The 27,726-nt window shown below is 43.8% G+C and overlaps 1 protein-coding gene across 1 annotated transcript in view; it reads left to right on the forward strand.

The window, feature by feature from the left end:
* The first annotated feature begins 8,351 nt into the window (after positions 1-8,351).
* Positions 8,352-27,726, forward strand: part of LOC141102995 (uncharacterized) — a 28,683-nt gene continuing 9,308 nt past the window's right edge. The window contains exons 1-5 of the mRNA XM_073592086.1: positions 8,352-8,432; positions 10,210-10,271; positions 16,333-16,481; positions 16,810-18,344; positions 22,248-22,309. Coding sequence (XP_073448187.1) covers positions 8,352-8,432; positions 10,210-10,271; positions 16,333-16,481; positions 16,810-18,344; positions 22,248-22,309 — 1,889 coding nt within the window. The remainder of the gene's footprint in view (positions 8,433-10,209; positions 10,272-16,332; positions 16,482-16,809; positions 18,345-22,247; positions 22,310-27,726) is intronic.

The following is a 27,726-nucleotide window of genomic DNA, read 5'->3' on the forward strand; positions in this document are numbered from 1 at the left end:
CTACACCACCTACATCTACAGTAGTATCAACTACAACTGCCTCACTTACAATTACAGAAGTACCAACTACAACTGTCCCACCTACAACTACAGAAGAACAAACTACAACTGCCTCACCAACGACTACAGACGTACCTTCTACAACTGCACCACCTACAACTACAAAAGTACCTTCTACAACTAAACCAACAAATACCGAAGTTCCTTCTACAACTACACCATCTACATCTACAGTAGTATCAACTACAACTGCCTCACCTACAACTACAGAAGTACCAACTACAACTGTTCCACCTACAACTACAGAAGTACCAACTACAACTACCCCACCTACAACTATAGAAGTACCAACTACAACTGAAGCACCTACAACTACAGAAGTACAAACTACAAGTGCCTCTCTTACAACTACAGAAGTACATTCTACAACTGAACCAGCTACAACTACTGACGTTCCTTCTACAACTGTACCACCTACAACTACAGAAGTGCCGACTACAACTGCCTCACCTACAACTACAGAAGTACCAACTACAACTGTACCACCTACAACTACAGAAGTACCCTCTACAACTGAACCACCTACAACTACAGAAGTACAAACTACAACTGCCCCACCTACGACTACAGAAGTACCAACTACAACTGTCCCACCTACAACTACAGAAGAACCTTCTACAACTGAACCACCTACAACTACAGAAGTACCTTCTACAACTGCCCCACCTAAAACTACAGAAGTATCTTCTACAACTGCACAACCTACAGCTACAGAAGTGCCTTCTAACACTGCACCACCTACAGCTACAGAAGTACCAACTACCATTGCCTCACCTACAGCTACAGAAGTACCAACTACAACTGTCCCACCTACAACTACAGAAGAACCAACTACAACTGCTTCACCAACAACTACAGACGTACCTTCTACAACTGCACCACCTACAACTACAGAAGTACCTTCTACAACTAAACCAACAACAACTACAGAAGTTCTTTCTACAACTGCACCACCTACAGCTACAGAAGTGCCATCTAACACTGCACCACCTACAGCTACAAAAGTACAAACTACAACTGCCCCACCTACGACTACAGAAGTACCAACTACAACTGTCCCACCTACAACTACAGAAGTACCAACTACAACTGCCCCACCTATAACTACAGAAGTATCAACTACAACTGCCTCACCTACAACTACAGAAGTACCTTCTACAAATGAACCACCAACAACTACAGAAGTTCCTTCTACAACTGAACCATCTACATCTACAGTAGTACCAACTACAACTGTCTCACCTACAACTGCAGAAGTACCAACTACAACTATCCCACCTACAACTACAGAAGTACCAACTACCACTGCACCACCTACAACTAGAGAAGTACCTTCTACAACTGCCTTACATACATCTACAGAAGTACCAACTACAACTGCCTCCCCTACAACTACAGAAGTACTAACTGCAACTGCCTCATCTACAACTACAGAAGTACCAACTACAACTGCACCACCTACAACTACAGAAGTACCTTCTACAACTGAACCACCTACAACTGCAGAAGTACCTTCTACAACTGCACCACCTACTGCTGCAGAAGTATTTTCTACAACTGAAACACCTACAACTACAGAAGTGCCTTTTACAACTGCACCACCTACATCTACAGAAGTACCAACCACAACTGCCTCCCCTATAACTACAGAAGTACCATCTACAACTGCACCACCTACAACTACAGAAGTACCAATTACAACTGTCCCACCTACAACTACAGAAGTACCAACTACAACTGCCTCACCTACAACTGCAGAAATACCTTCTACAACTGAACCACTTACATCTACAGAAGTACCTTCTACAACTGTACCAACTACAGCTACAGAAGTTCCTTCTACAACTGTCCCACCTACAACTACAGAAGAACCAACTACAACTCCCTCACCTACATCTACAGAAGTACCTTCTACAACTGCACCACCTACAACTGCAGAAGAACCAACTACAACTGCCTCACCAACAACTACAGACGTACCTTCTACAACTGCACCACCTACAACTACAGCAGAAGTTCCTTCTACAACTACACCACCTACATCTACAGTAGTATCAACTACAACTGCCTCACCTACAACTACAGAAGTACCAACTACAACTGTCCCACCTACAACTACAGAAGTACCATCTACAACTGCCCCACCTACAACTATAGAAGTACCAAGTACAACTGAACCACCTACAACTACAGAAGTACAAACTAAAAGTGCCTCCCCTACAACTGAAGTACCTTCTACAACTGCACCACTTACAACTACAGAAGTACCAACTACAACTTCCTCACCTACAACTATAGAAGTATCAACTACAACTGTCCCACCTACAACTACAGAAGTAGCAACTACACCTGCCCCACCTATAAGTACAGAAGTATCAACTACAACTGCCTCACCTACAACTACAGAAGTACCTTCTACAACTGAATCACCAACAACTACAGAAGTTCCTTCTACAACTGAACCTCCTACATCTACAGCAGTACCAACTACAACTGTCTCACCTACAACTACAGAAGTACCAACTACAACTATCCCACCTACAACTACAGAAGTACCAACTACCACTGCCTCACCTACAACTACAGAAGTACTAACTGCAACTGCCTCACCTACAACTACAGAAGTACCAACTACAACTGCACCACCTACAACTACAGAAGTACCAACTACAACTGTCCCACCTACAACTACAAAAGTACCAACTTCAACTGCCCAACCTACAACTACAGAAGTACCTTCTACAACTGCACCACCTACAACTACAGAAGTACCGACTACAACTGTCCCACCTACAACTACAGAAGTACCTTCTACAACTGAACCACCTACTACTACAGAAGTCCCTTCTACAACTGAACCACCTACAACTACAGAAGTCCCTTCTACAACTGAACCACCTACAACTACAGAAGTCCCTTCTACAACTGAACCACCTACAACTACAGAAGTCCCTCCTACAACTACAGAAGTACCAACTACAACAGTCCCACCTACAACTACAGAAGTACTAACTACAACTGAACCACCTACAACTACAGAAGTACAAACGACACGTGCCTCCCCTACAACTACAGAAGTACCTTCTACAACCGTCCCACCTACAACTACAGAAGTAACTTCTGCAACTGCCTCACCTACAACTACAGAAGCACTAACTACAACTGAACCATCTACAACTACAGAAGTACCTTCTACAACTGAACTACCTACAACTACTGAAGTACCTTCCACAACTGCACCACCTACATCTACAAAAGTACCATCTACAACTGCCTCACCTACAACTACAGAAGAACCTTCTACAACTGCCTCACCTACAACTACAGAAGTACCTTCTACAACGGAACCACCTACAACTATAGAAGTGTCTTCTTTAATTTTACCACCTACAACTACAGAAGTTCTTTCTACAACTGCACCACATACAACTACAGAAGTAGCTACTACAACTGCTTCACCTGCAACTACAGAAGTACCAACTACAACTGCCTCACCTACAACTACAGATGTACCTTCTACAACTGAACCACCTACAACTACAGAAGTACCAACTACAACTACCTCACCTATAACTACAGAAGTACCTTCTACAACTGTTCCACCTAGGACTGCAGAAGTACCAACTACAACTGTCCCACCTACAACTACAGAAGTACCAACTACAACTGCCCCACCTACAATTACAGACATACCTTCTACAACTGCACCACCTACAACTACAGAAGTACCAACTACAGCTGTCTCACCTACAACTACAGAAGTACCTTCTACAACCGAACCACTTACAACTACAGACATACCTTCTACAACTGAATCACCTACAACTACAGAAGTTCCTTCTACAACTGTACCACCTACAACTACAGAAATATCTTCTACAACTGCCCCATCTACAACTACAGAAGTACCTTCTACAACTGAACAACCTACAACTACTGAAGTACCAACTACAACTGCCTCACCTACAACTACTGAAGTACCAATTACAACTGCCTCACCCACAACTACAGAAGTACCAACTACAACTGCCTCACCCACAACTACAGAAGTACCTTCTACAACTGAACCACCTACAACTGCAGAAGTACCTTCTACAACTGAACCACCTACAACTGCAGAAGTACCTTCTACAACTGCACCACCTACTGCTGCAGAAGTATTTTCTACAACTGAAACACCTACAACTACAGAAGTGCCTTTTACAACTGCACCACCTACATCTACAGAAGTACCAACCACAACTGCCTCCCCTATAACTACAGAAGTACCATCTACAACTGCACCACCTACAACTACAGAAGTACCATTTACAACTGTCCCACCTACAACTACAGAAGTACCAACTACAACTGCCTCACCTACAACTGCAGAAATACCTTCTACAACTGAACCACTTACATCTACAGAAGTACCTTCTACAACTGTACCAACTACAGCTACAGAAGTTCCTTCTACAACTGTCCCACCTACAACTACAGAAGAACCAACTACAACTCCCTCACCTACATCTACAGAAGTACCTTCTACAACTGCACCACCTACAACTGCAGAAGAACCAACTACAACTGCCTCACCAACAACTACAGACGTACCTTCTACAACTGCACCACCTACAACTACAGCAGAAGTTCCTTCTACAACTACACCACCTACATCTACAGTAGTATCAACTACAACTGCCTCACCTACAACTACAGAAGTACCAACTACAACTGTCCCACCTACAACTACAGAAGTACCATCTACAACTGCCCCACCTACAACTATAGAAGTACCAAGTACAACTGAACCACCTACAACTACAGAAGTACAAACTAAAAGTGCCTCCCCTACAACTGAAGTACCTTCTACAACTGCACCACTTACAACTACAGAAGTACCAACTACAACTTCCTCACCTACAACTATAGAAGTATCAACTACAACTGTCCCACCTACAACTACAGAAGTAGCAACTACACCTGCCCCACCTATAAGTACAGAAGTATCAACTACAACTGCCTCACCTACAACTACAGAAGTACCTTCTACAACTGAATCACCAACAACTACAGAAGTTCCTTCTACAACTGAACCTCCTACATCTACAGCAGTACCAACTACAACTGTCTCACCTACAACTACAGAAGTACCAACTACAACTATCCCACCTACAACTACAGAAGTACCAACTACCACTGCCTCACCTACAACTACAGAAGTACTAACTGCAACTGCCTCACCTACAACTACAGAAGTACCAACTACAACTGCACCACCTACAACTACAGAAGTACCAACTACAACTGTCCCACCTACAACTACAAAAGTACCAACTTCAACTGCCCAACCTACAACTACAGAAGTACCTTCTACAACTGCACCACCTACAACTACAGAAGTACCGACTACAACTGTCCCACCTACAACTACAGAAGTACCTTCTACAACTGAACCACCTACTACTACAGAAGTCCCTTCTACAACTGAACCACCTACAACTACAGAAGTCCCTTCTACAACTGAACCACCTACAACTACAGAAGTCCCTTCTACAACTGAACCACCTACAACTACAGAAGTCCCTCCTACAACTACAGAAGTACCAACTACAACAGTCCCACCTACAACTACAGAAGTACTAACTACAACTGAACCACCTACAACTACAGAAGTACAAACGACACGTGCCTCCCCTACAACTACAGAAGTACCTTCTACAACCGTCCCACCTACAACTACAGAAGTAACTTCTGCAACTGCCTCACCTACAACTACAGAAGCACTAACTACAACTGAACCATCTACAACTACAGAAGTACCTTCTACAACTGAACTACCTACAACTACTGAAGTACCTTCCACAACTGCACCACCTACATCTACAAAAGTACCATCTACAACTGCCTCACCTACAACTACAGAAGAACCTTCTACAACTGCCTCACCTACAACTACAGAAGTACCTTCTACAACGGAACCACCTACAACTATAGAAGTGTCTTCTTTAATTTTACCACCTACAACTACAGAAGTTCTTTCTACAACTGCACCACATACAACTACAGAAGTAGCTACTACAACTGCTTCACCTGCAACTACAGAAGTACCAACTACAACTGCCTCACCTACAACTACAGATGTACCTTCTACAACTGAACCACCTACAACTACAGAAGTACCAACTACAACTACCTCACCTATAACTACAGAAGTACCTTCTACAACTGTTCCACCTAGGACTGCAGAAGTACCAACTACAACTGTCCCACCTACAACTACAGAAGTACCAACTACAACTGCCCCACCTACAATTACAGACATACCTTCTACAACTGCACCACCTACAACTACAGAAGTACCAACTACAACTGTCTCACCTACAACTACAGAAGTACCTTCTACAACCGAACCACTTACAACTACAGACATACCTTCTACAACTGAATCACCTACAACTACAGAAGTTCCTTCTACAACTGTACCACCTACAACTACAGAAATATCTTCTACAACTGCCCCATCTACAACTACAGAAGTACCTTCTACAACTGAACAACCTACAACTACTGAAGTACCAACTACAACTGCCTCACCTACAACTACTGAAGTACCAATTACAACTGCCTCACCCACAACTACAGAAGTACCAACTACAACTGCCTCACCCACAACTACAGAAGTACCTTCTACAACTGAACCACCAACAACTACAGAAGTTCCTTCTACAACTGAACCACCTACATCTACAGTAGTACCAACTACAACTGCCTCACCTACAACTACAGAGAAACCTTCTACAATGGAATCACCTACAACTGCAGAAGTACCTTCTACAACTGCACCACCTACAACTACAGTAATACCAACTACAACTGCACCTCCTACAACTACAGAAGTATCTTCTACAACTGATGCACCTACAACTACAGAAGTACCTTCTACAACTGAATCACCTAAAACTACAGATGTACCAACTACTACTGTCACATCTACAACTACAGAAGTACCAACTACAACTGCACCACCTACAACTACAGCAGTTTCTACTACAACTGCCCCACCTACAGCTACAGAAGTACCAACTACAACTGCCTCACCTGCAACTTCAGCAGTACCTTCTACAACTGCCTTGCCTACATTTACAGAAGTGCCAACTACAACTGCTTCACCTACAACTACAGAAGTACTAACTAAAACGGTCCCACCTACAACTACAGAAGTACCAACTACAACTGCACCACCTACAACTACAGAAGTACCAACTACAACTGTCCCACCTACAACTACAGAAGTACCAACTACAACTGCCTCACCTACAACTACAGAAGTACCAACTACAACTGCCTCACCTACAACTACAGAAGTACCAACTACAACTGTCCCACCTACAACTACAGAAGTACCAACTACAACTGAACCACCTACAACTACAGAAGCACCATCTTTCACTGCCTCACCTACAACTACAGAAGTACCAACTACAACTGCCCCATCTATAAATACAGTAGTACCTTCTACAAGTGAACCACCTACAACTACAGAAGTATCTTCTACAACTGTACCACCTAAAACTACAATAGTATCAACTACAACTGCCCCACCTACAACCACAGAAGTACTAACTACACTTGCCTCACCTACAACTACAAAAGTACCAACTACAACTGCACCACCTACAACTACAACAATTTCAACTACAACTCTCCCACCTAGATCTACAGAGGTACCAACTACAACTGAACCACCTATAAGTACAACAGTACTAACTACAACTGAACCACCTACAACTACAGAAGTACCAACTATAACTGCCCCACCTACAACTACAGAAGTACAAATTTCAACTGCACCATCTACAACTGCAGAGGTACCTTCTACAACTGAACCACCGACATCTACAATAGTACCAACTACAACTGCCCCACCTACAACTACGCAAGTACTGACTACAACTCCACCACCTACAACTACAGATGTACCAGCTACAACGGCTCTATCTACAACTACAGAAGTACCAGCTACATCTGCTACAACTACAACAGTACTAACTGCCCCACCTACAACTACAGAAGTACCAACTACAACTGTCCCACCTACAACTACAACAGTACCATCTATAACTGCACCACCTATAACTACATTAGTGCCATCTACAGCTGTCTGGACTACAACTACAGCAGTACCAAATACAACAGCACTAATCACATCGACAGCAAAAATGACCACAACTGCAATACCAACAACTACAACAGCAATTAAGCCCACCATCACTAGACAGGAAACTGTTAGTTACTTCTTCATTATAAGAATGAATCTGCCATTCATAGTAGATTATAGGAATCCTTCATCTGCAAAATACATGGAACTTAGTGAAAAGATCAAGATTTATGTAAGTATAAGAACTATTGTTATTGGCCTAAATATTGTTAGGAGTTTCTTGATGTTCATATAGCCCAGTACATATAGCCCCCCTCCCACCAGTACAGCTCCCTGCAGTACAGATCTCCCCCACCAGTAAGGCTCCCCCCAGTACATATAGCCCCCCCCCTCCCACCAGTACAGCTCCCCCTAGTAAAGCTCCACTCAGTACAGATCTTCACCCACCAGTAAGGGTCACCCAGTACATATAGCCCCCCCCCCCACCAGTACAGCTCCCCTAGTACAGTCTCCCCCTACCAGTAAGGCTCCCCCCAGTACATATAGCCCCCCTCCCACCAGTACAGCTCCCTGCAGTACAGATCTCCCCCTACCAGTAAGGCTCCCCCCAGTACATATAGCCCCCCTCCCACCAGTACAGCTCCCTGCAGTACAGATCTCCCCCTACCAGTAAGGCTCCCCCCAGTACATATAGCCCTCCTCCCACCAGTACAGCTCCCCCTAGTAAAGCTCCACTCAGTACAGATCTCCCCACACCAGTAAGGCTCCCCCAGTACATATATCCCCCCCTCCCACCAGTACAGCTCCCTACAGTACAGATCTCCCCCCCCCACCAGTAAGGCTCCCCCAGTACATATAGCCCCCCTCCCACCAGTACAGCTCCCCCTAGTACAGATCTCCCCCTACCAGTAAGGCTCCCCCTAGTACATATAGCCCCCCCTCCCACCAGTACAGCTCCCCCTAGTACAGATCTCCCCCCACCAGTAAGGCTCCCCCCAGTACATATAGCCCCCCTCCCACCAGTACAGCTCCCTGCAGTACAGATCTCCCCCTACCAGTAAGGCTCCCCCTAGTACATATAGCCCCCCCTCCCACCAGTACAGCTCCCCCTAGTACAGATCTCCCCCCACCAGTAAGGCTCCCCCAGTACATATAGCCCCCCCCCCCACCAGTACAGCTCCCCCTAGTACAGATCTCCCCCCACCAGTAAGGCTCCCCCAGTACATATAGCCCCCCCCCCCCCACCAGTACAGCTCCCCCTAGTAAAGCTCCACTCAGTACAGATCTCCCCCCACCAGTAAGGCTCCCCCAGTACATATAGCCCCCCCTCCCACCAGTACAGCTCCCTGCAGTACATACATACACATGGCTAAATGAATCTGAAAACAGAGACAGAGAGACTCCGTCTCTCCTAGCAGTGTCAGTACCCATCTGGATTTTCAGTTAGACAGAGGCAGTCAAAAAGCATGCTGGCCCTGCTGACCATGTGCTGCATCTACAACAAGTGTGCTGCAAACTGATCTTATCAAGGTATCTTGTAAAATAATGCTTGTATACAAATAATAAAATAAATCATCCTATAAAAAAAAAAAAAATTAATGAAATAAAAGAAACTTTATAATTTATTTAAAAAAGGAAATCTGTCATAGGGAGAGATGTGGGCTGTGGTTGCTGACTCCTGACTATGCTTAGTTTGTTTTTTTAGCTGTCATGTTAATACATTTGCTTCCTTTCTTCCTCTACTCTACTAAAAAGTTTTTATTGTTATCTGTGCTGATGTTGGAGATTTTCCCTCACTTCCTGTCTGGTGAAACCATTGTCAGCAGGACAGGAAGTGAGGGGAAATCTCCCAATCACCTGGGATAGCAGTAAGACCTGACAGAGGTTCTTAATCCTTCCATACTCTCTTTTTGTTTTGTTTTTTTACATTTTTCTAACTTCTGAATTCTAGGCCTTTGAATGGTTTTATTATAAATCAATATAAGTAATTCTGTATATTTTCTTTGCAGGCATACACTTTCATTTATCAATCCTTGTTGGACTGTATTGGTGTCACTGTACATGGTTTCAGGTGAGTTATTATATGGGGGAGGGGGTGGTGGTGTTACGGGGTTCTGGGTAAGGTCTTCCGAACGTCCAGCACTTGGCTTCCACCAAGACTTATGTGCATATAAATTCTTGTCATATGGACAATAGACTGTCAGCTCCTTTGGTGCAGAGCCAAATAAAATCTATGTGAATTCTGTACTCACAAATTCATTTTAGGGGGTTTTATTTTAACCACTTGACCTCCGGAAGATTTACCCCCCTTCATGACCATTTTATTTTGCGATACGGCGCGGCGTAACTGACAGTTGCGCGGTCGTGCGACGCTGTATCCAAATAAAATTTGTGTCCTTTTTTTCGCACAAATAGAACTTTCTTTTGGCGGTATTTGATCACCTCTGTGTTTTTTATATTTTGCGCTATAAACCTAAAAATAAAAAATAAAAAAATTAAAAAAAAATATATTTTTTTTTACTTTCTGCTATAAAACATATCCAATAAAAAAAATGTAAAAAAAATCTAATTTCTTCATCAATTTAGACCAATATGTATTCAGCTACATATTTTTGGTAAAAAAAAAAAAAAAAAAAAAACAATAATCGTATATTGATTGGTTTGCAGAAAAGTTATAGCGTCTACAAACTATGGGCTTTTTTTTTTTTTTACTAGTAATGACAGCGATCAGCGAATTATAACGGGACTGCGATATTGCGGTAGGCAGATTGGACACCTAACTGACACTTTTGACACTTTTCGGGAGCCAGTGACACTAATACAGTGATCAGTGCTAAAAATATGCACTGTCACTGTACTAATGACACTTGCAGGGAAGGGGTTAACATCCAGGGGGGGATAAAAAGGGTAACTGTGTGCCTAGGGAGTGTGGGAGGGGATTTGACTAGGGGAAGGCAAAGATCTGTGGTTCCTGATTAGCAGAAACACAGGATCAGTACCTTCCCCTGTGACAAAACGACAATCTGCCTTGTTTACATAGGCAGATTGTCGTTCTGCCTGTGTCCTGTGTAATCGGCGGGTGTCGGCGGACATCGAGTCCGCGGTACCCGCCCCTGGGCTTCGGCTGTGTGCGATTGGAGCGGGTCGCACCCACCAGACCCAGAAGTGTCAGATCATGGACTAGGTCCGTGATCCGGCACAGTGCTGCAGTAAATGTATGGTGGGCGGTCCGCAAGTGGTTACCATACCTCCCAACTGTCCCCGATTTGGAGGGACTGTCCCTGATTTGGAGCAATGTCCCTATGTCCCTCCTCATTTGTCCCTCATTTTGGTCTGATCTATATAGATGTATATAAAATGCACTTTTTATCTTTAAAAAAGTGTTCCCCAGCGCTAAACCTTTCATCTGATTTCTAAATTGCTGCATTTGTAAATTCCAAAAGCCAATATAAAGGAATAGTAGTGGTAAAAAAAAAAAAAAGTCCTTGTGGATTTAAGTAACCTTTTTTTTGGTTAATTCTCCTTTAAAGGGGTGTGGCAGGGGGCGTGTCCTATGCCTACCTACGTTTGTTAGTAGGTGTCCCTCATTCCCATCTCAAAATGTTGGGAGGTGTGGTTAACTAAATGTAAAGTTGTACGTATAGATATTTTTGTTTATTGACTTTTCTATACAGTAGGGAAGGGTTAGGATCTGTTTAACCTCTTGCTTACTGGGCACTTAAACCCCCCTCCTATCCAGACCAATTTTCAGCTTTTAGCGCTGTCACACTTTGAATGACAATTGCGCGGTCATACAACACTGTACCCATATGAAATTTTTATCATTTTTTTTCCCACAAATGGAGCTTTCTTTTGGTGGTATTTGATCACCTCTGCGGTTTTTAGTTTTTATTAAAAAAATTGAAAAAGACCGAATTTAAAAAAAAAAAAAAAAATTTATTTTGTTTATATTTTGCAAACAGGTAATTTTTCTTTTCTCTTTCCTCCTTCATTGATGTACGCTGATGAGGCTACACTGATGGGCACCGATAGGTGGCACTGAAGGGCACTGATGGGTGGCAGTGATGGGCACTGATGGGTTACACTGATGGCAGCACTGCTAGGTGGCACTGATTGGCACCACTGGTGGGCATTGATAGCTGGCACTTGTTGGCATTGATAGGTGGCACTTGTGGGCATTGATAGGTGGCACTTTTGGGAATTGATAGGTGGCACTGCTGGCACTGGCAGGTGGCACTTGCAGGCACAGATGAGGCATATGTGCCTCCTTCCTCTTCGGACCGATGTCCCTTTAACATAAGCCGGTGATCGGGGAGGCGTTTTCTCAGTTAAACACATCCTCCTGCCTGCATGCCTGAGCTAAGGGCAGATGGTTTCCAGGAAGTAAATGCTACATGAATCATCTTCCCTTACTTAAGATGGCTAGAAATGCTAGAAGTTTTTGGGGGTTTTTTTCAAAGTGATTTCTCAACAAAATAACGCATGGAGACATGGATGGATGAGGGAGTTTAACCACTTCCGGACCGCCCACCGTCGTTATACGTCGGTACTTTGAAGAGGACTATCGTGGTAATGGCAGCCAGCTGCCATAACCCCAGTATCCTCTTCTTCAGCGGGCAGTCCGCTTCAAGATAAAAGTGGTCTCTGCGGCGGATTCGCCCCCCCTCCTCCCGCCGTGCTCCGGTGCCCTCCGCCGATTACCGGAGCCGTTGGCAGCGGCGGAGTCGATCGGATGTTTCCCCTTGTGTGACATGGAGATGAGTGAGGGGAAGATGGCCCCCACCCGTCTCCATATCATTGCAGGCCGGAAGCGACGTCAAAACGTCACTTCCACCCATAGCTCTTAAAGAGCCTTTTTTTTTTTTAAATGACAAAAAATCTTTTTTTTTTTTTTATTGCATTTTAGTGTAAATATGAGATCTGATATCTTTTTGACTCCTGATCTCATATATAAGAGGTCCTGTCATGCTTTTTTTTTTTTTTTTTTATTACAAGGGATGTTTACATTCCAATAAAAGTGACACATTTTTTTTTTTTTTAAAAAGAACAGTGTAAAAAAAATAAAATAAATAAAAAGTAAAATAAATAAGAAAAAAAAAAGAAAAATTTAAACGTGCCCCGTCCCGACGAGCTCGCGTGCAGAAGGCGAATGCATACGCGAGTAGCGCCTGCTTATGAAAATGGTGTTCAAACCACACATGTGAGGTATCGGCGCGATCGGTAGAGCGAGAGCAATGATTCTAGCCCTAGACCTCCTCTGTAACTATGGAGATTTTTAAGGGTAAAAGTTTGTCACCATTTTAGGAGCGGGCGCAATTTTGAAGCGTGACATGCTGGGTATCAATTTACTCAGGCATAATATTATCTTTCACAATGTTTTAAAAAATTGCGCTAACTTTACTGTTGTCTTATTTTTTTATTAAAAAAAGTGTATTTTTTCCAAAAAAAGTGCGCTTGTAAGACCGCTGCAAAAATACAGTGTGACAGAAAGTATTGCAACAACCGCCATTTTATTCTCTAGGGTGTTAGAAAAAAAAATGTATAATGTTTGGGGGTTCTAAGTAATTTTCTAGCAAAAAAAAACTGTTTTTAACTTGTAAACAACAAATCTCAGAAAAAGGCTCAGTCCTTCAGTGGTTAATTCCGGTTTAAGCTTTTTTGCTGTCTTGGTCACCACTAGTGGCTTTCTCTATTGGTCCTGGTGACCAGTGTCACCAAGAGAGAAAATGATGGGAAATCCAAAATTTTGAATGAGAGGTGAGGGGACATCTTGCAATGGGGGCCACTGTTACCACATTTGAGATATTTTCTCTTGTGTTGACAGAAAATAAAGCGAAATCTCCCCAACAGGACACAGAAAACATACACTGACAAGGATTTTCACTCTTCCCCATTTTGGCTACTAATACACTTTAAAGCATTCTTCCTCAACCGCTTAATCATGGAGGAACAATTGAAATAAATTCAGGGATCCCCTGATATTAATTGCTATGTCTACAGCTCACAGTACATTAGTGCGATGGAATTTTTTTTACATTGGTGATCAGTGAGAAGAATGTTCCTTACATTGGTGATCAGTGGGAAGAATGTTCCTTACATTGGTGATCAGTGAGAAGAATGTTCCTTACATTGGTGATCAGTGGGAAGAATGTTCCCTACATTGGTGATCAGTGAGAAGAATGTTCCTTACATTGGTGATCAGTGAGAAGAATGTTCCTTACATTGGTGATCAGTGGGAAGAATGTTCCCTACATTGGTGATCAGTAGGAGGAATGTTCCTTACATTGGTGATCAGTGGGAAGAATGTTCCTTACATTGGTGATCAGTGGGAAGAATGTTCCTTACATTGGTGGTCGGTGAGAAGAATGTTCCTTACATTGGTGATCAGTGAGAAGAATGTTCCTTACATTGGTGATCAGTGGGAAGAATGTTCCTTACATTGGTGATCAGTGGGAAGAATGTTCCTTACATTGGTAATCAGTGAGAAGAATGTTCCTTACATTAGTGATCAGTGGGAAGAATGTTCCTTACATTGGTGATCAGTGGGAAGAATGTTCCTTACATTGGTAATCAGTGAGAAGAATGTTCCTTACATTAGTGATCAGTGGGAAGAATGTTCCTTACATTGGTGATCAGTGGGAAGAATGTTCCTTACATTGGAGGTCAGTGTGAAGAATGTTCCTTACATTGGAGGTCAGTGTGAAGAATGTTCCTTACATTGGTAATCAGTGAGAAGAATGTTCCTTACATTAGTGATCAGTGGGAAGAATGTTCCTTACATTGGTGATCAGTGGGAAGAATGTTCCTTACATTGGTGATCAGTGGGAAGAATGTTCCTTACATTGGAGGTCAGTGTGAAGAATGTTCCTTACATTGGAGGTCAGTGTGAAGAATGTTCCTTACATTGGTAATCAGTGAGAAGAATGTTCCTTACATTGGTGATCAGTGAGAAGAATGTTCCTTACATTGGTGATCAGTGTGAAGAATGTTCCTTACATTGGTAATCAGTGAGAAGAATGCTCCTTACATTGGTGATCAGTGAGAAGAATGTTCCTTACATTGGTGATCAGTGGGAAGAATGTTCCTTACATTGGTGATCAGTGGGAAGAATGTTCCTTACATTGGTGATCAGTGAGAAGAATGTTCCTTACATTGGTGGTCAATGAGAAGAATGTCCCTTACATTGGTGATCAGTGGGAAGAATGCTCCTTACATTGGTGATCAGTGAGAAGAATGTTCCTTACATTGGTGGTCAATGAGAAGAATGTTCCTTACATTGGTGATCAGTGGGAAGAATGTTCCTTACATTGGTGATCAGTGAGAAGAATGTTCCTTACATTGGTGGTCAATGAGAAGAATGTCCCTTACATTGGTGATCAGTGAGAAGAATGTTCCTTACATTGGTGATCAGTGAGAAGAATGTTCCTTACATTGGTGATCAGTGAGAAGAATGTTCCTTACATTGGTAATCAGTGAGAAGAATGCTCCTTACATTGGTGATCAGTGAGAAGAATGTTCCTTACATTGGTGATCAGTGAGAAGAATGCTCCTTACATTGGTGATCAGTGGGAAGAATGTCCCTTACATTGGTGATCAGTGAGAAGAATGTTCCTTACATTGGTGATCAGTGAGAAGAATGTTCCTTACATTGGTGATCAGTGAGAAGAATGTTCCTTACATTGGTGATCAGTGAGAAGAATGTTCCTTACATTGGTGATCAGTGAGAAGAATGGTCCTTACATTGGTGATCAGTGAGAAGAATGTTCCTTACATTGGTGATCAGTGAGAAGAATGTTCCTTACATTGGTGATCAGTGAGAAGAATGTTCCCTACATTGATGGTCAGATAGTCCCTTACAAGAATGTTTCTTCTATTAGTGGTCAGTGGAAACAGCTGCCACTTACAGATAACTAAAAAGATCATGGGGGTCAGTGGTTTCCTCTGGGTGGCAGAAAGAACCTTTAGCAACCTCTGGAGGAACCCTGGCTTGGAAATGCTGTTTTAAAGGATATCCGTGTACATGGCCCTTTTGTATGTGGCACATTATACATATGCTGGGTTTATTGGAAGAGGAAAATGTCTGTGTGAGTGGCAGATCTGACCAGAAATATTTCTGTGTGTTTTCTCTACAGTCCAGGTTCCACCATCGCCAACACTTCAGCAGAATTCCCGGCTAATAATTATAGTAACGTAGAAGTGCAGAGAATTTTTGATACAAATAGGCAAGAGAATGGCACCCTGGGGGGCATCCCTCTCATTACTGAAAACACAACAACTCCAGGTAGGTGAAACCATAGAGGAATAAAGTTTATGAGTAGCAAGATAAGAAACTATCATCATACAAAATATGGGGGGGGGGGGGGCAGATATCCACATGTATTAAATGCTGAGCCCTCCTATAAGGCCGGCTTCACCCTTATGTGTTGCTATAAGGCGTAGTAAAAGGCGTGTTTTATATGAGTCTTCACAATAGACGGCAGTGCACAGTTGATGGTGTGGAGCATGTGGGGCCAGATCACAATTAAAAAAAAATCATCTGTGCATAATTACACCTCCAGTTAAAGCTGAAGATTAATCTGCTTATATTTTGTCTTTCCTGGTTCCTCCAGCACCCACAACTACAGCAGAGCCCGACACGACTACACCACTGACTACAATTGCAGCGGCACCAACTACACCAGCTACAAATACACCAAGTACAACTAAAGAAGCAATGACAACAACTTCCGCACCACCAAGTAAAACTGCACCAGCTACAACAATAGGAGCGGCAACTACACCTTCAGCACTAACTGCCACTGTACCAGCTACAACTACAGCGGTCCTGACAACTGCAACACCCACAACTAAAACTGCACCAGCTACAACTACATCATTACTAACAGCAAGTACTACAGGAGCACTAACTACAACCGCTGGAGCAACAAGTACAGCTGCACCAGCTAAAACCACTACTGCAGCACTGACGAACACTGCAGCACCAGCTACTACAGTGTCTCCCACTGCAACATCACTGACAACAACCGCATCGCCTACAACTTCAACAGCACCGTCTACATCTTCACTAGCTACAACTAGAACCGAATTGACTACAGCTGCATCAGATAAATCTACAGCGGTACCATCCATAACTGAACCAACTACAACCGCGGGTCCCCCCACAACTACAACATCGCCAACTACAAATGCTACAACTAGAGCAACGCTGAAAACAGATGCAGGACTCACATCCTTGGCAGCACTTACTAGAACTACACCAGCTACAACTACAGTGACACCAGCTGCACCAACAACTAAAGGTGCACTAACTACAACCGCACCAGCTACAACTACAGTGACACCAGCTGCACCAACAACTAAAGGTGCACTAACTACAACCGCACCAGCTACAACTACAGTGACACCAGCTGCACCAACAACTAAAGATGCACTAACTACAACCGCACCAGCTACAACTACAGCAGCGCCAGCTACAACTACAGTGACACCAGCTGCACCAACAACTAAAGATGCACTAACTACAACCGCACCAGCTACAACTACAGCAGCGCCAGCTACAACTACAGTGACACCAGCTGCACCAACAACTAAAGATGCACTAACTACAACTACAGCAGCGCCAGCTACAACTACAGTGACACCAGCTGCACCAACAACTACAGTATTACTAACAACTGCAACAAGCACTGCTACAGAAGCTGCAGCTACAGCTGCACTGACTACAAGCACAGCAGAACTGAATACAACTGCACCGGGTAAAACGACAGCGGTATCGTCTATAACGGCAGCATCAACGGCAAATGCACCAACTATAGCTACAGCAACACTGACTACCACCGCACTAGCTACAACTACAGCAGGATTGAAAAATGCAACACCCACAGCTAAAACTACACCCACTGCAACCACATCATTACTAACAGCAATTGTAACAACCAGTACTACAGCAACACCAACAACAACTGCAGAACCAAGTACTACAGCAGTACAGAGCACAACTACAACAACAATTAAGCCCACAATCACAGCACAGAGAACCTATAGTTATTTCTTTATTATAAGAATGGATCTCCCCTTCAGAGTGGAATATAGGAATTCTTCATCCAAACCATACAAGGAACTTAGTGACAGGATTAGGATATATGTGAGTATATGAACTCTTCTTATTGGCCTAAATATTATTCAGAGTTTCTTGACATAAATTGTTACATTTTTTTTAGATAGTCTGAAGGGAACTATAATGGCATTGAGTCATTTCATTTTTTTTTTTTTTTTAGCACAGCTTTTTTTTTAAAACATAGGCTACTTTTTTTTTTTTTTTTCAACTCTCGCTGCAATTCTCACCTTATCGCCGGCTCTGTCCCCGCAGACTCTCCAGACCTCTTTCAGGTTGAATGGCTGCTAGCTTCACTTAATGCACTTCCTATGAGCCCAGGCTGTCATGGACCTGACTAGACATGTGCACTGACAAAAAAATGTGTTTTTTTTTTTTCCCGTTTCATTTATTTTTTTTGTTTTTTTCAGAAATCCAAAAATTCAGATTTCCAAATCTCCGAATTTTCAAATTTCCAAATTTTCGAATTTTTGAATTTCCGAAATTTCGAATGCTTCATGGGACACAACAGCTGGAGGTCGGCATTTGCTTCCCCCTGAAGGTGTTCTGACTTCACTCTGCTGTTCTTGCTCAGTCACTCAAAATATGACAGCCAGGCACAGAGCATTTTCAGAACGGTAGCAATGGGAGCCAAATTCTCTTAGAAGCCGTTTTCTTTCACCGCTTCCGGGCCACCCCACGCATATATACTGCGGCAGGGCAGCCCTTCAGCGCGAAATCGCGTACCTGTACGTGATTCTTTTTTTTCCTTCGGGTCGGAGGCGCGCATGCACGACGCCGGCGGCCCGCTCCCGCTGGGATTGGACACAACGGGAGCCAATCAGCAGGTCCAGGGGACCTGATGTCTGCCGGGACCAGGCCGATCGTTCCCGAGGCAGGCAGACCGCCATTCTGTCGGCCTATGTAAACAAGGCAGATCATCGTTCTATCAGAGGGGAAGATGGAGATCTTTGTGTTTCTGCTAAACAGGAACTCGGATCTCTGTCTTCCCCCAGTCAAAGCACCTCCCCCACATTTAGTAAGCACTCCCAGGGAACACATTTAAGCCTTTGATCACCCCCCCCCCCGATGTTAACCCCTTGCCTGCCAGTGTCCTTAGTACAGTGACAGTCTATTTTTTTTAGCACTTATCACTGTATTGGTTTCACTGGTCACCAAAAAGTGTCACTTAGGGTGAGATATGTCATCCGCAATGTCACCGTCACTGATCCCTGCCATTACTAGTAAAAAATAAATAAAAATTTCTAATTTCATAAATCTATCCCCTATTTTGTAGATGCTATAACTTTTGTGCAAACCAATCAATATACACTTATTGGGATATTTTTTTTAATAATAATAATAATAATAATTTTAAAATTTGTAAATTTGTAGCAGAATACATATTGGCCTATATTTATGAAGAAATTCGATTTTTTTACATCTTTTTTATTGGATGTGTTTTATGGCAGAAAGTAAAAATTTTTTTTTTTTTTTCAAAATTTTTGGTCTTTTTTGTTTATAGCGCAAAAAATTAAAAACGCAGAGGTGATCAAATACCACCAAAAAGCTCTATTTGTGGGAAAAAAAGGACATCAATTTTATTTGGGTACAGTGTCGCATGACCGCGCAATTGTCAGTTAAAGTAACGCAGTGCCGTATCGCAAAAAATGGCCTGGTCATTAAGGGGGAGTAAACCTTCCGGAGCTGAAGTAGTTAAAGTGTATACCCAACCAAAACCCTTTTTTTTTTTTTTTTTGAAAGGAGTGGAGAAGGATTGGAACCTCTGTCAGTCTGTTTTTGATTTCCCCTGAATTCCTGTCCTGGTGACAACTGTACTAACAAACTGGAAGTGAGGGGAAAATCTGCAAAAAGGAGGCACAGACAGCAGTAAAAATTGGACGGGGGGTCTAATCTTTCTTAATTCTACTAAAAAAAGGCATTTTAATTTCTGTCTGTGTTGATGTTGGAGATTTTCCATCACTTCCTATCTAGTGGAACCATTGCCAGCAGGAACAGGAAGTGAGGGGGAAATCTCCCTATCGCCCTGGATAACAGTAAAAACCTGACAGAGGTTCTAATCTTTCCATTCACAGAACAATTTAGCTGGACTTAGGCCTGGTTCACACCTATGCATTATTTTTAGTGCATTTTCAGTTTTTGCAGAAACACACTTCAGTCCATTTAACATGGTTTCCTATGGATGTAGTTCACATCTGTGCATTTTATGGAAAGGGCCAGGGATTGTTTTTTTTTGTTTTTGGTTCCATAGACTTCAATGGATCAAAAATGTGTATTGAAAAAAAATCCCACAAAATGCACCTGCAATGTGCAAACTGCAACTTTTTGAGATGGGAATGAGGGACACCTATCAGCAAAAATATGCAGGCATAGGACACGCCCCTTGCCACGCCCCCTTAACCACTTAAGGACCAGCCTCGTTTTGGAATGTAGGTGTTTACATGTTTAAAACAGGGTTTTTTTGCTAGAAAATTACTTAGAACCCCCAAACATTATATATTTTTTTCTAACACCCTAGAGAACAAAATGGCGGTCATTGCAATACTTTCTGTCACACCGTATTTGCGCAGTGGTCTTACAAGTGCGCTTTTTTTGGAAAAAATTCACTTTTTTGAACAAAAAAAATAGGACAACAGTAAAGTTATCCCAATTTTTTTTTTACATTTGGAAAGATAATGTTATGCCAAGTAAATTGATACCCAACATGTCACGCTTCAAAATTGCGCCCGCTCGTGGAATGGCGTCAAACTTTTACCCTTAAAAATCTCCATAGGCGACGTTTAAAAAAATTCTACAGGCTGCATGTTTTGCGTTACAGAGGAGGTTTAGGGCTAGAATTATTGCTCTCGCTCTAACGATTGCGGCGATACCTCACATGTGTGGTTCGACACCCGTTTTCATATGCGGGCGCTACTCACATATGCGTTCGCTTCTGCGCGTGAGCTCGTCGGGACAATTTTTATTTTTATTATTTATTTTACATGATTTTATTTATTTTTACACTGTTTAAAAAAAAAAATTGTGTCACTTTTATTCCTATTACAAGGAATGTAAACATCCCTTGTAATAGAAAAAAGCATGACAGGACCTCTTAAATATGAGATCTGGGAGTCAAAAAGACCTCAGATCTCATATTTAACACTAAAATGCAATAAAAAAAAACATAATTCGTCGTTTAAAAAAATGACATTGAAAAAAATGTGCCTGTCGCTTCCGTCCAGCAGTGTCATGGAGACGAGTGGACGCCATCTTAGCCTCACTCGTCTCCAGGCACAGCAGGGAGACAGACGCGATCGCCTCCGCCGCTACCGACGGCTCCGGTAAGCGGCGCAGGGCACCGGATCGCGGCGGGAGGGGGGGTGGGCCCCTCTCCTGCCACCGTTAAAAGTGATTTAGCGGCAAATCCGGCGCAGAGACCACCTTTATCTGAAGGCCGACCGCCGCACGAAAACGGGGATACCGGGGTTATGGCAGCTAGCTGCTGCCATAACAAAGATATCCGCCGCCAAACTTTGGACGTACATCGGCGTGCGGCGGTCGGCAAGTGGTTAAAGGAGAATTGTACAAAAAACAAGATTGGTTAAACCCACAAGTGCTTTTTTTTTACCACTATTATTCCTTTATATTGGCTTTTGGGATTTACAAATGCAGCAATTTAGAAATCAGATGAAAGGTTTAGTGATGGAAAACACTTTTTGATAGATAAAAAGTGCATTTTATATACATTTATATAGATCAGACCAAAATGAGGGACAAATGAGGAGGAAAAAGGGACAGAGGGACAAGTCCTTCAAAATCAGGGACAGTTGGGAGCTATGTATAGGTGTGAATCAGGTCTAACACTTTAATCACATTTTCTGACTTCTGAATTCTCGGCCTTCAAATGTTAACATGACAAATCAATAACCTAATTATTTATGTTCTCTTTTGCAGGCGCTCATACTCATTCGTCAAACCTTGTTTGACTGTATAGGTGTCACCGTACACGGCTTCAGGTAAGTTGTCCCAATGTTATCATATGAGGGGAGTGGACGGTGCACAGGATTCTGGAGAAGGCCCAAAGGCCAAACAATAGCTATAGCAGCCCATGCAACTGCTCTGGGGCCTGGGGGGGGGGAAGGGGCCCCTATAGGGAGGAGGCTAAACCAACTTAAACACTGAAAACCTGTGTGCATGGAAAGATGAATATTCGCTATTGAAATGCTGATCCTCCTCCTGGCCAATCAGGAAGTAGGTCTGAGACCCGTTTCGCGATTGGCCCGAAAGGAGAAGCATTCCAAGGAGGAGGGAGGAGACGGATGCTGCCCTGATGCCCGTAGGGGAAAAGGAAGCTGCCCATAATGCCCGCCGGCCGTGATTCCCCCCTCTGGGGTAAAGAGCTGCCCGCCATAGATGGGGTAAGTGTTCCGCCGGACCGACTGACTGGGGTGGGGGGTGGCTGTGGGTGCACTGTTTTCCGCCCCCCCCCCCCCAAAAAAAATAATTACCACCAGCCGGCACTGGATGATGATGGATGTCCTCCAGGAAACAAGCTGGGCTCCATCTGATTTGCTATAAAGATTCTAATGCACATTGTTTCTCTGTTCACGCATTATACATAGTACTGGGTGTATAGAGAGAGCAATGGGGTAGATTTACTAAAACTGGAGAGTGCAAAATCTAGTGCAACTGTGCATGGGAGCCAATCAGCTTCTAACTTCAGCTTCTTCAATTAAGCTTTTACAAAAAAAAACTCTGGAAGCCGATTGGTTTCTATGCAGAGCTGCACCAAATTTTGCACTCTCCAGGTTTAGTAAATGAACCCCATTGTGTCTGTGTGAGTGGAAGATCTGACCAGGAAGAAGACAGCAAAGTTGAGATATTAACCACTTCCGGACCGGCTCACGCCGATATACGTCGGCACTTTGAAGAAGGATATTGTTGTTATGACAGCAGCTATCTACCATAACCCCCAGTGTCCTCTTCTTCAGTGAGCGGTCCGGTTTCAGATAAAAGTGGTCTCTGCGGCGGATTCGCCGCAAGATCACTTTTATCAGCAGCGGGAGAGTACACCCCCCCACTGCTCTCCGGTGCCCTCCTCCGGAGCTGTTGATATCAGCGGAGGCGATCGGGTCCTCTCCCTGGCTTGGTATGGAGATGAGTGAGGGGAAGACGGCCCCGACCCGTCTCCATACCATTGCAGGGTGGAAGCAACATCAAAACGTCCCTTCCGTCCATAGCTCTTAAAGCAACATTTTAATTTTTTAATTTTATTTTTTAAATGACATTTCATTTTTTTAATTTTATTTTTTATTGCATTTTAGAGTAAATATGAGATCTGAGGTTTTTTTGACCCCCCCATCTCATATTTAAGAGGTCCTGTCATGCTTTTTTTCTATTACAAGGGATGTTTACATTCCTTGTAATACGAAGAAAAGTGATACATTTTTTTTTCTTTTTAAAAAGAACAGTGTAAAAATAAAAAATAAAAGGTAAAATAAATAAGAAAAAAAAAATTTTTAAATGTGCCCCGTCCCGCCGAGCTCGTGTGCAGAAGCGAAAAAAAAGGAAAATTTATTATCAAATACTTACCGTAATTTTCCTTTCCTGATGGACTCCATGGCAGCCTACGTGTGGGGTTAACCCCGCCTCCTCTCCAATGCTATAGGACCCCCTACCCTATAAGAATGAGCTCACCTGTACAGACTGTGTTCCGTAACTAGCCTACTCATTGACCGATGGGTGGGAACTTCGTCTGCCATGGAGTCCATCAGGAAAGGAAAATTACGGTAAGTATTTGATAATAAATTTTCCTTTTTCCTGACAGACTCCATGGCAGCCTACGTGTGGGAAATAACTAGCCATTCCACACGGGTGGGTATGCTGAACAGCAATAATATAATTTGACCCGTCAACCGACAGCATTTATAAACCAAAGCTCACAGAAGAAAGCGAAGCAGGCTCAGTAAAGTAATCTGACATTAAGGTTTTAATAGGGGCCCTTGAGGTCGCTTGCAGATAACGCCTGAACACACGTACCGGGCTGCTGCCCATGAGGCCGCTATACCCTTGGTGGAACGTGCCGTCATCGCCTCCGGAGGAGTCAGGATCCTATCTCTATAAGGCTGATGAACAAACTGTACAGTTCTGGACGAGGCTTGATTCAGTTTGTTACTGCCGAAATGCAGGATGGACAGGTAGACAGAATGTCCAGAAGGAAGGAAGTAGCTTGCAGGTATACCTTCAGAATTTCGTCTATGACCAGAGTATAGGACGATTTCCTGGATCCTATGGAACCTTGAGGTAATTCTTGGATTTGAGCTGAGCATGGGAAAAAGGACCATCTGGTCCGGGAAGAAGGACAGAAAAAAGATTCTTCGTAACCTATGGACGTGACCTCCGAGACCCTCTAGCCAAGGTAATGGCTACTATGACATTAATTTTAGTTAAAAAGGCTTCCAATAGAAAGCGGGGAGGACCCCGTATTACTGAGCTCAGACAGTGAGCCAATGACAAGGGGAAGGTCTCAATTGGGAAATCTTGGTTTCCTTTTGAGGGCTAAGCTTTAGCTGCCCATGGGATGGTTGGTGGACTAAAGGGTAAACAGCCCACGAAGTTCTGGAGAAGGCCAACAAGGCTGAGACTTGGACCCTAAGAGAGCTGATGGATAGAGATAAATCTAGGCCGAAAAAGCTGAAGATATCCTGAGCTTTTGGATTTCTACATGACCTGCTCAGAGAATGAGAACTCAACCGACTTGTCCTGAATTCTCCTGTCGACCTAATTCATGCTCGTCCCAGTAGAGTTCATGAGAGTGGCAATCACCCTTGAAGCGCATCCGAGCCGGACAAGGGTGCCGAACTGTCCCTTGAGAAAGAAGGACCAGCCTGAGAGGGAGAGACACCGGATCCCGGAAGCTGAGCTGGCTCAGGAGGGGGAGTCAAGGGCGATTGGCCAGTAAGGGGCTACTGCCACCACTTTGACTGCTTCCTCATGAGATCTTCGTAAGAACCTGAGAATTATTGGGATTGATAGAAAAGGCGTATGCCCTCTTGAAGCTAAAAACGATCTGTCAGGGCATCCACTCCAGAGGCCTAGCTGTAATGACCCCGGGTTGTAACACCTCACCAGCTTGAGGTTGCCTGTGAAGAAAAAGAAAAAGATCCACTTCGAGATTGACTCCTAGGAACAGAATCCGCTTGAATGTCTGCACACGAGAAGACCATTCTTTAGTGTTTGCGTATAGAAATACGATCGGACGATCTAGATTCGAGGAATATAGGCCATTGAAAAGCCAGTCAGGCTGGGCCCAAGATATGATGGGCTTGATCTTCCGGCATAGTGTGGAGCTTCGAGTGCCCCTATGACTCTTCACATAGAAGATCGCCATTGTGTCATTCATTCTTTATAATACTGACTCTCCCTTCCGGAGATGGGCGAGGAACTGAAGGGCACACTAGGCTGTCCGAAGATCCGGGGCATTCTAGCCCGGGATGAGAAGACGCGTACCCAACTTGCCCTAAGCCAGATCCTAACTGCAGATGGCTCCCCAACCGGAACCGCTGGCATCAGTCGTGAACCATGAGATGGGGCAATGAAGTGGCAATTGAGCAGATTTTGCGCTGAAGACACCAGAAGAGGCTGCTCCACGCCGTTGATATGTAAATAGGTTGACTGTTGCCCCTTGATCTCCCTCGCTGCAGAAAACCTGACTGGAGCGGGTATAACCTCTGCAGAGACCACTTGACCATAGGGGTCGTGAAGACCGTCGAGGCGGTAGTTCTTTTTTTTTTTTTTTTTTTTTTAGGAGCCACCTGAAGCTGGTCAGGGTGGAGATAACCAGTTCCCTGAGAACCAGCAACTGGTCTTTGTGTTAGGATAGCAAGGCGAGGTCACCGAAATAGTGATAAAGACGTACCCCTCTCGTTTAAATGAGGGCCACTATGGCCGGAGAAAATTTAAGAAGACACGTGTGAGGTCATCAGCCCGATAAGGAAGAAGAAGAACTGTAGATGGTCTCGCCCAATTTGGAACCAGAGGTAACATCTTTTAAGTCAATTGGGATTAGCCAATGTCCTGGCCGTATAGAAGGTCGACAGAGCCTTCCAACGTATCTACAAATTTTATATACTTGTATAGGTAAGATAGATCTAATACTAGACACCAAAACTGTTACTTTTGTGTTTGAGAAGAGAGGAAAGTATGCCCCTGGAATTCTACGTCCCTCGGGGCGTGTACAGTAACACCTGCTCCTGCTCTTCCAACTGAGTTAGCAGAGTGGAATAAATCTGGGGAAAGGGGTATTAGTGAAGGACCATGTGTGGATCGATAAAACCATCTTGACAGTCCAGTAACCAGTGATGGAGGCCACCCAGACATGCCGGAAGAGGAGCAGACGAGCCTCCCCACCCAGGCACCCGTGGGCGGGTGTAACCCAAAAGTTTCGGCTGGTTCCCGACCAACAGACGCCCTACTCTTAGCGGGTTTTACGGAAGGATGCTTGCACTCTGCTCCAGTTCTTTATGAAGACCCAGCCGGGACTTCAAACACAAGCTTCTCACGAGCGTTCAACACCTCCCGTACTGGGGATTCTTCTGACCGAGCAGACGCTTAATCTGGGGAAGACGTAACTATAAGGCCCGTTGAACCATGACCGAGGATCATTTAGTCCAGGCCAACAGGTGAAGCAGATTGTCGCCGGCTTCAGCTCCTTTACTGCTAATCTTCTGGAGAACTCTTCCGAAGCTCCCTGAGTACGAAGACTGCAATCTCTGTCCAGGCTTCCATAACCTTTGGACATAGCTGCTAGGGCAGGGTTACAAGCCATACTGGCAAACCTGTAAGCTTCCTTGAGATCTTGATCTGACTTCTCTCGAGCCTGTCCTGCAGGACACGGCATCTTCTAAGGTAGAGCAACCTGTAATGTCAGACGCAACAACGCTGCATCTATAAGGGGAGTGTTTCCCCGACACTCCACTTCTTCTGACTTGAAGGGATACACTCTGGAGGTATAGTTTGATGTGGAAGTTTTCTCGTCCACTTAGTTGCACTCCTCATCCTTTCATCCGTGAGGAGCAGAAAGAGAGAGAGAGAGAGCGCCCTTCCCCCAGGTGCTTAAAGAACTACTATGCTTAGGGGGGGAGGAAGGGTCTACTCACTTAAGGGCTTCCTTAAATCGCTTTGACTCGTGAAGGAATCAGAGAGACATCAGAGCTTCCGACACATTCATCCCCTTCCAACTTGATGTCAGAAGAATCCGGAGAAGCAGGGTAGGGCTGGGAAGGACCTGAAACCCTTGGGCTATACCAGTCAAGGAGCCGGGTGGAATGGACAACTGGCTCCATGTGAGGGATGTCTCCCATCTCCTAGGGATTGCTTCCTCACCTCTTTCACAAGAGCCTCCATAATCTTGTTTTCTGTTTCTTATCCCCAA

Source organism: Aquarana catesbeiana, linkage group LG07 (genome assembly GCF_042186555.1).
Source record: "Aquarana catesbeiana isolate 2022-GZ linkage group LG07, ASM4218655v1, whole genome shotgun sequence".
NCBI classification, from domain to species: Eukaryota; Metazoa; Chordata; class Amphibia; order Anura; family Ranidae; genus Aquarana; species Aquarana catesbeiana.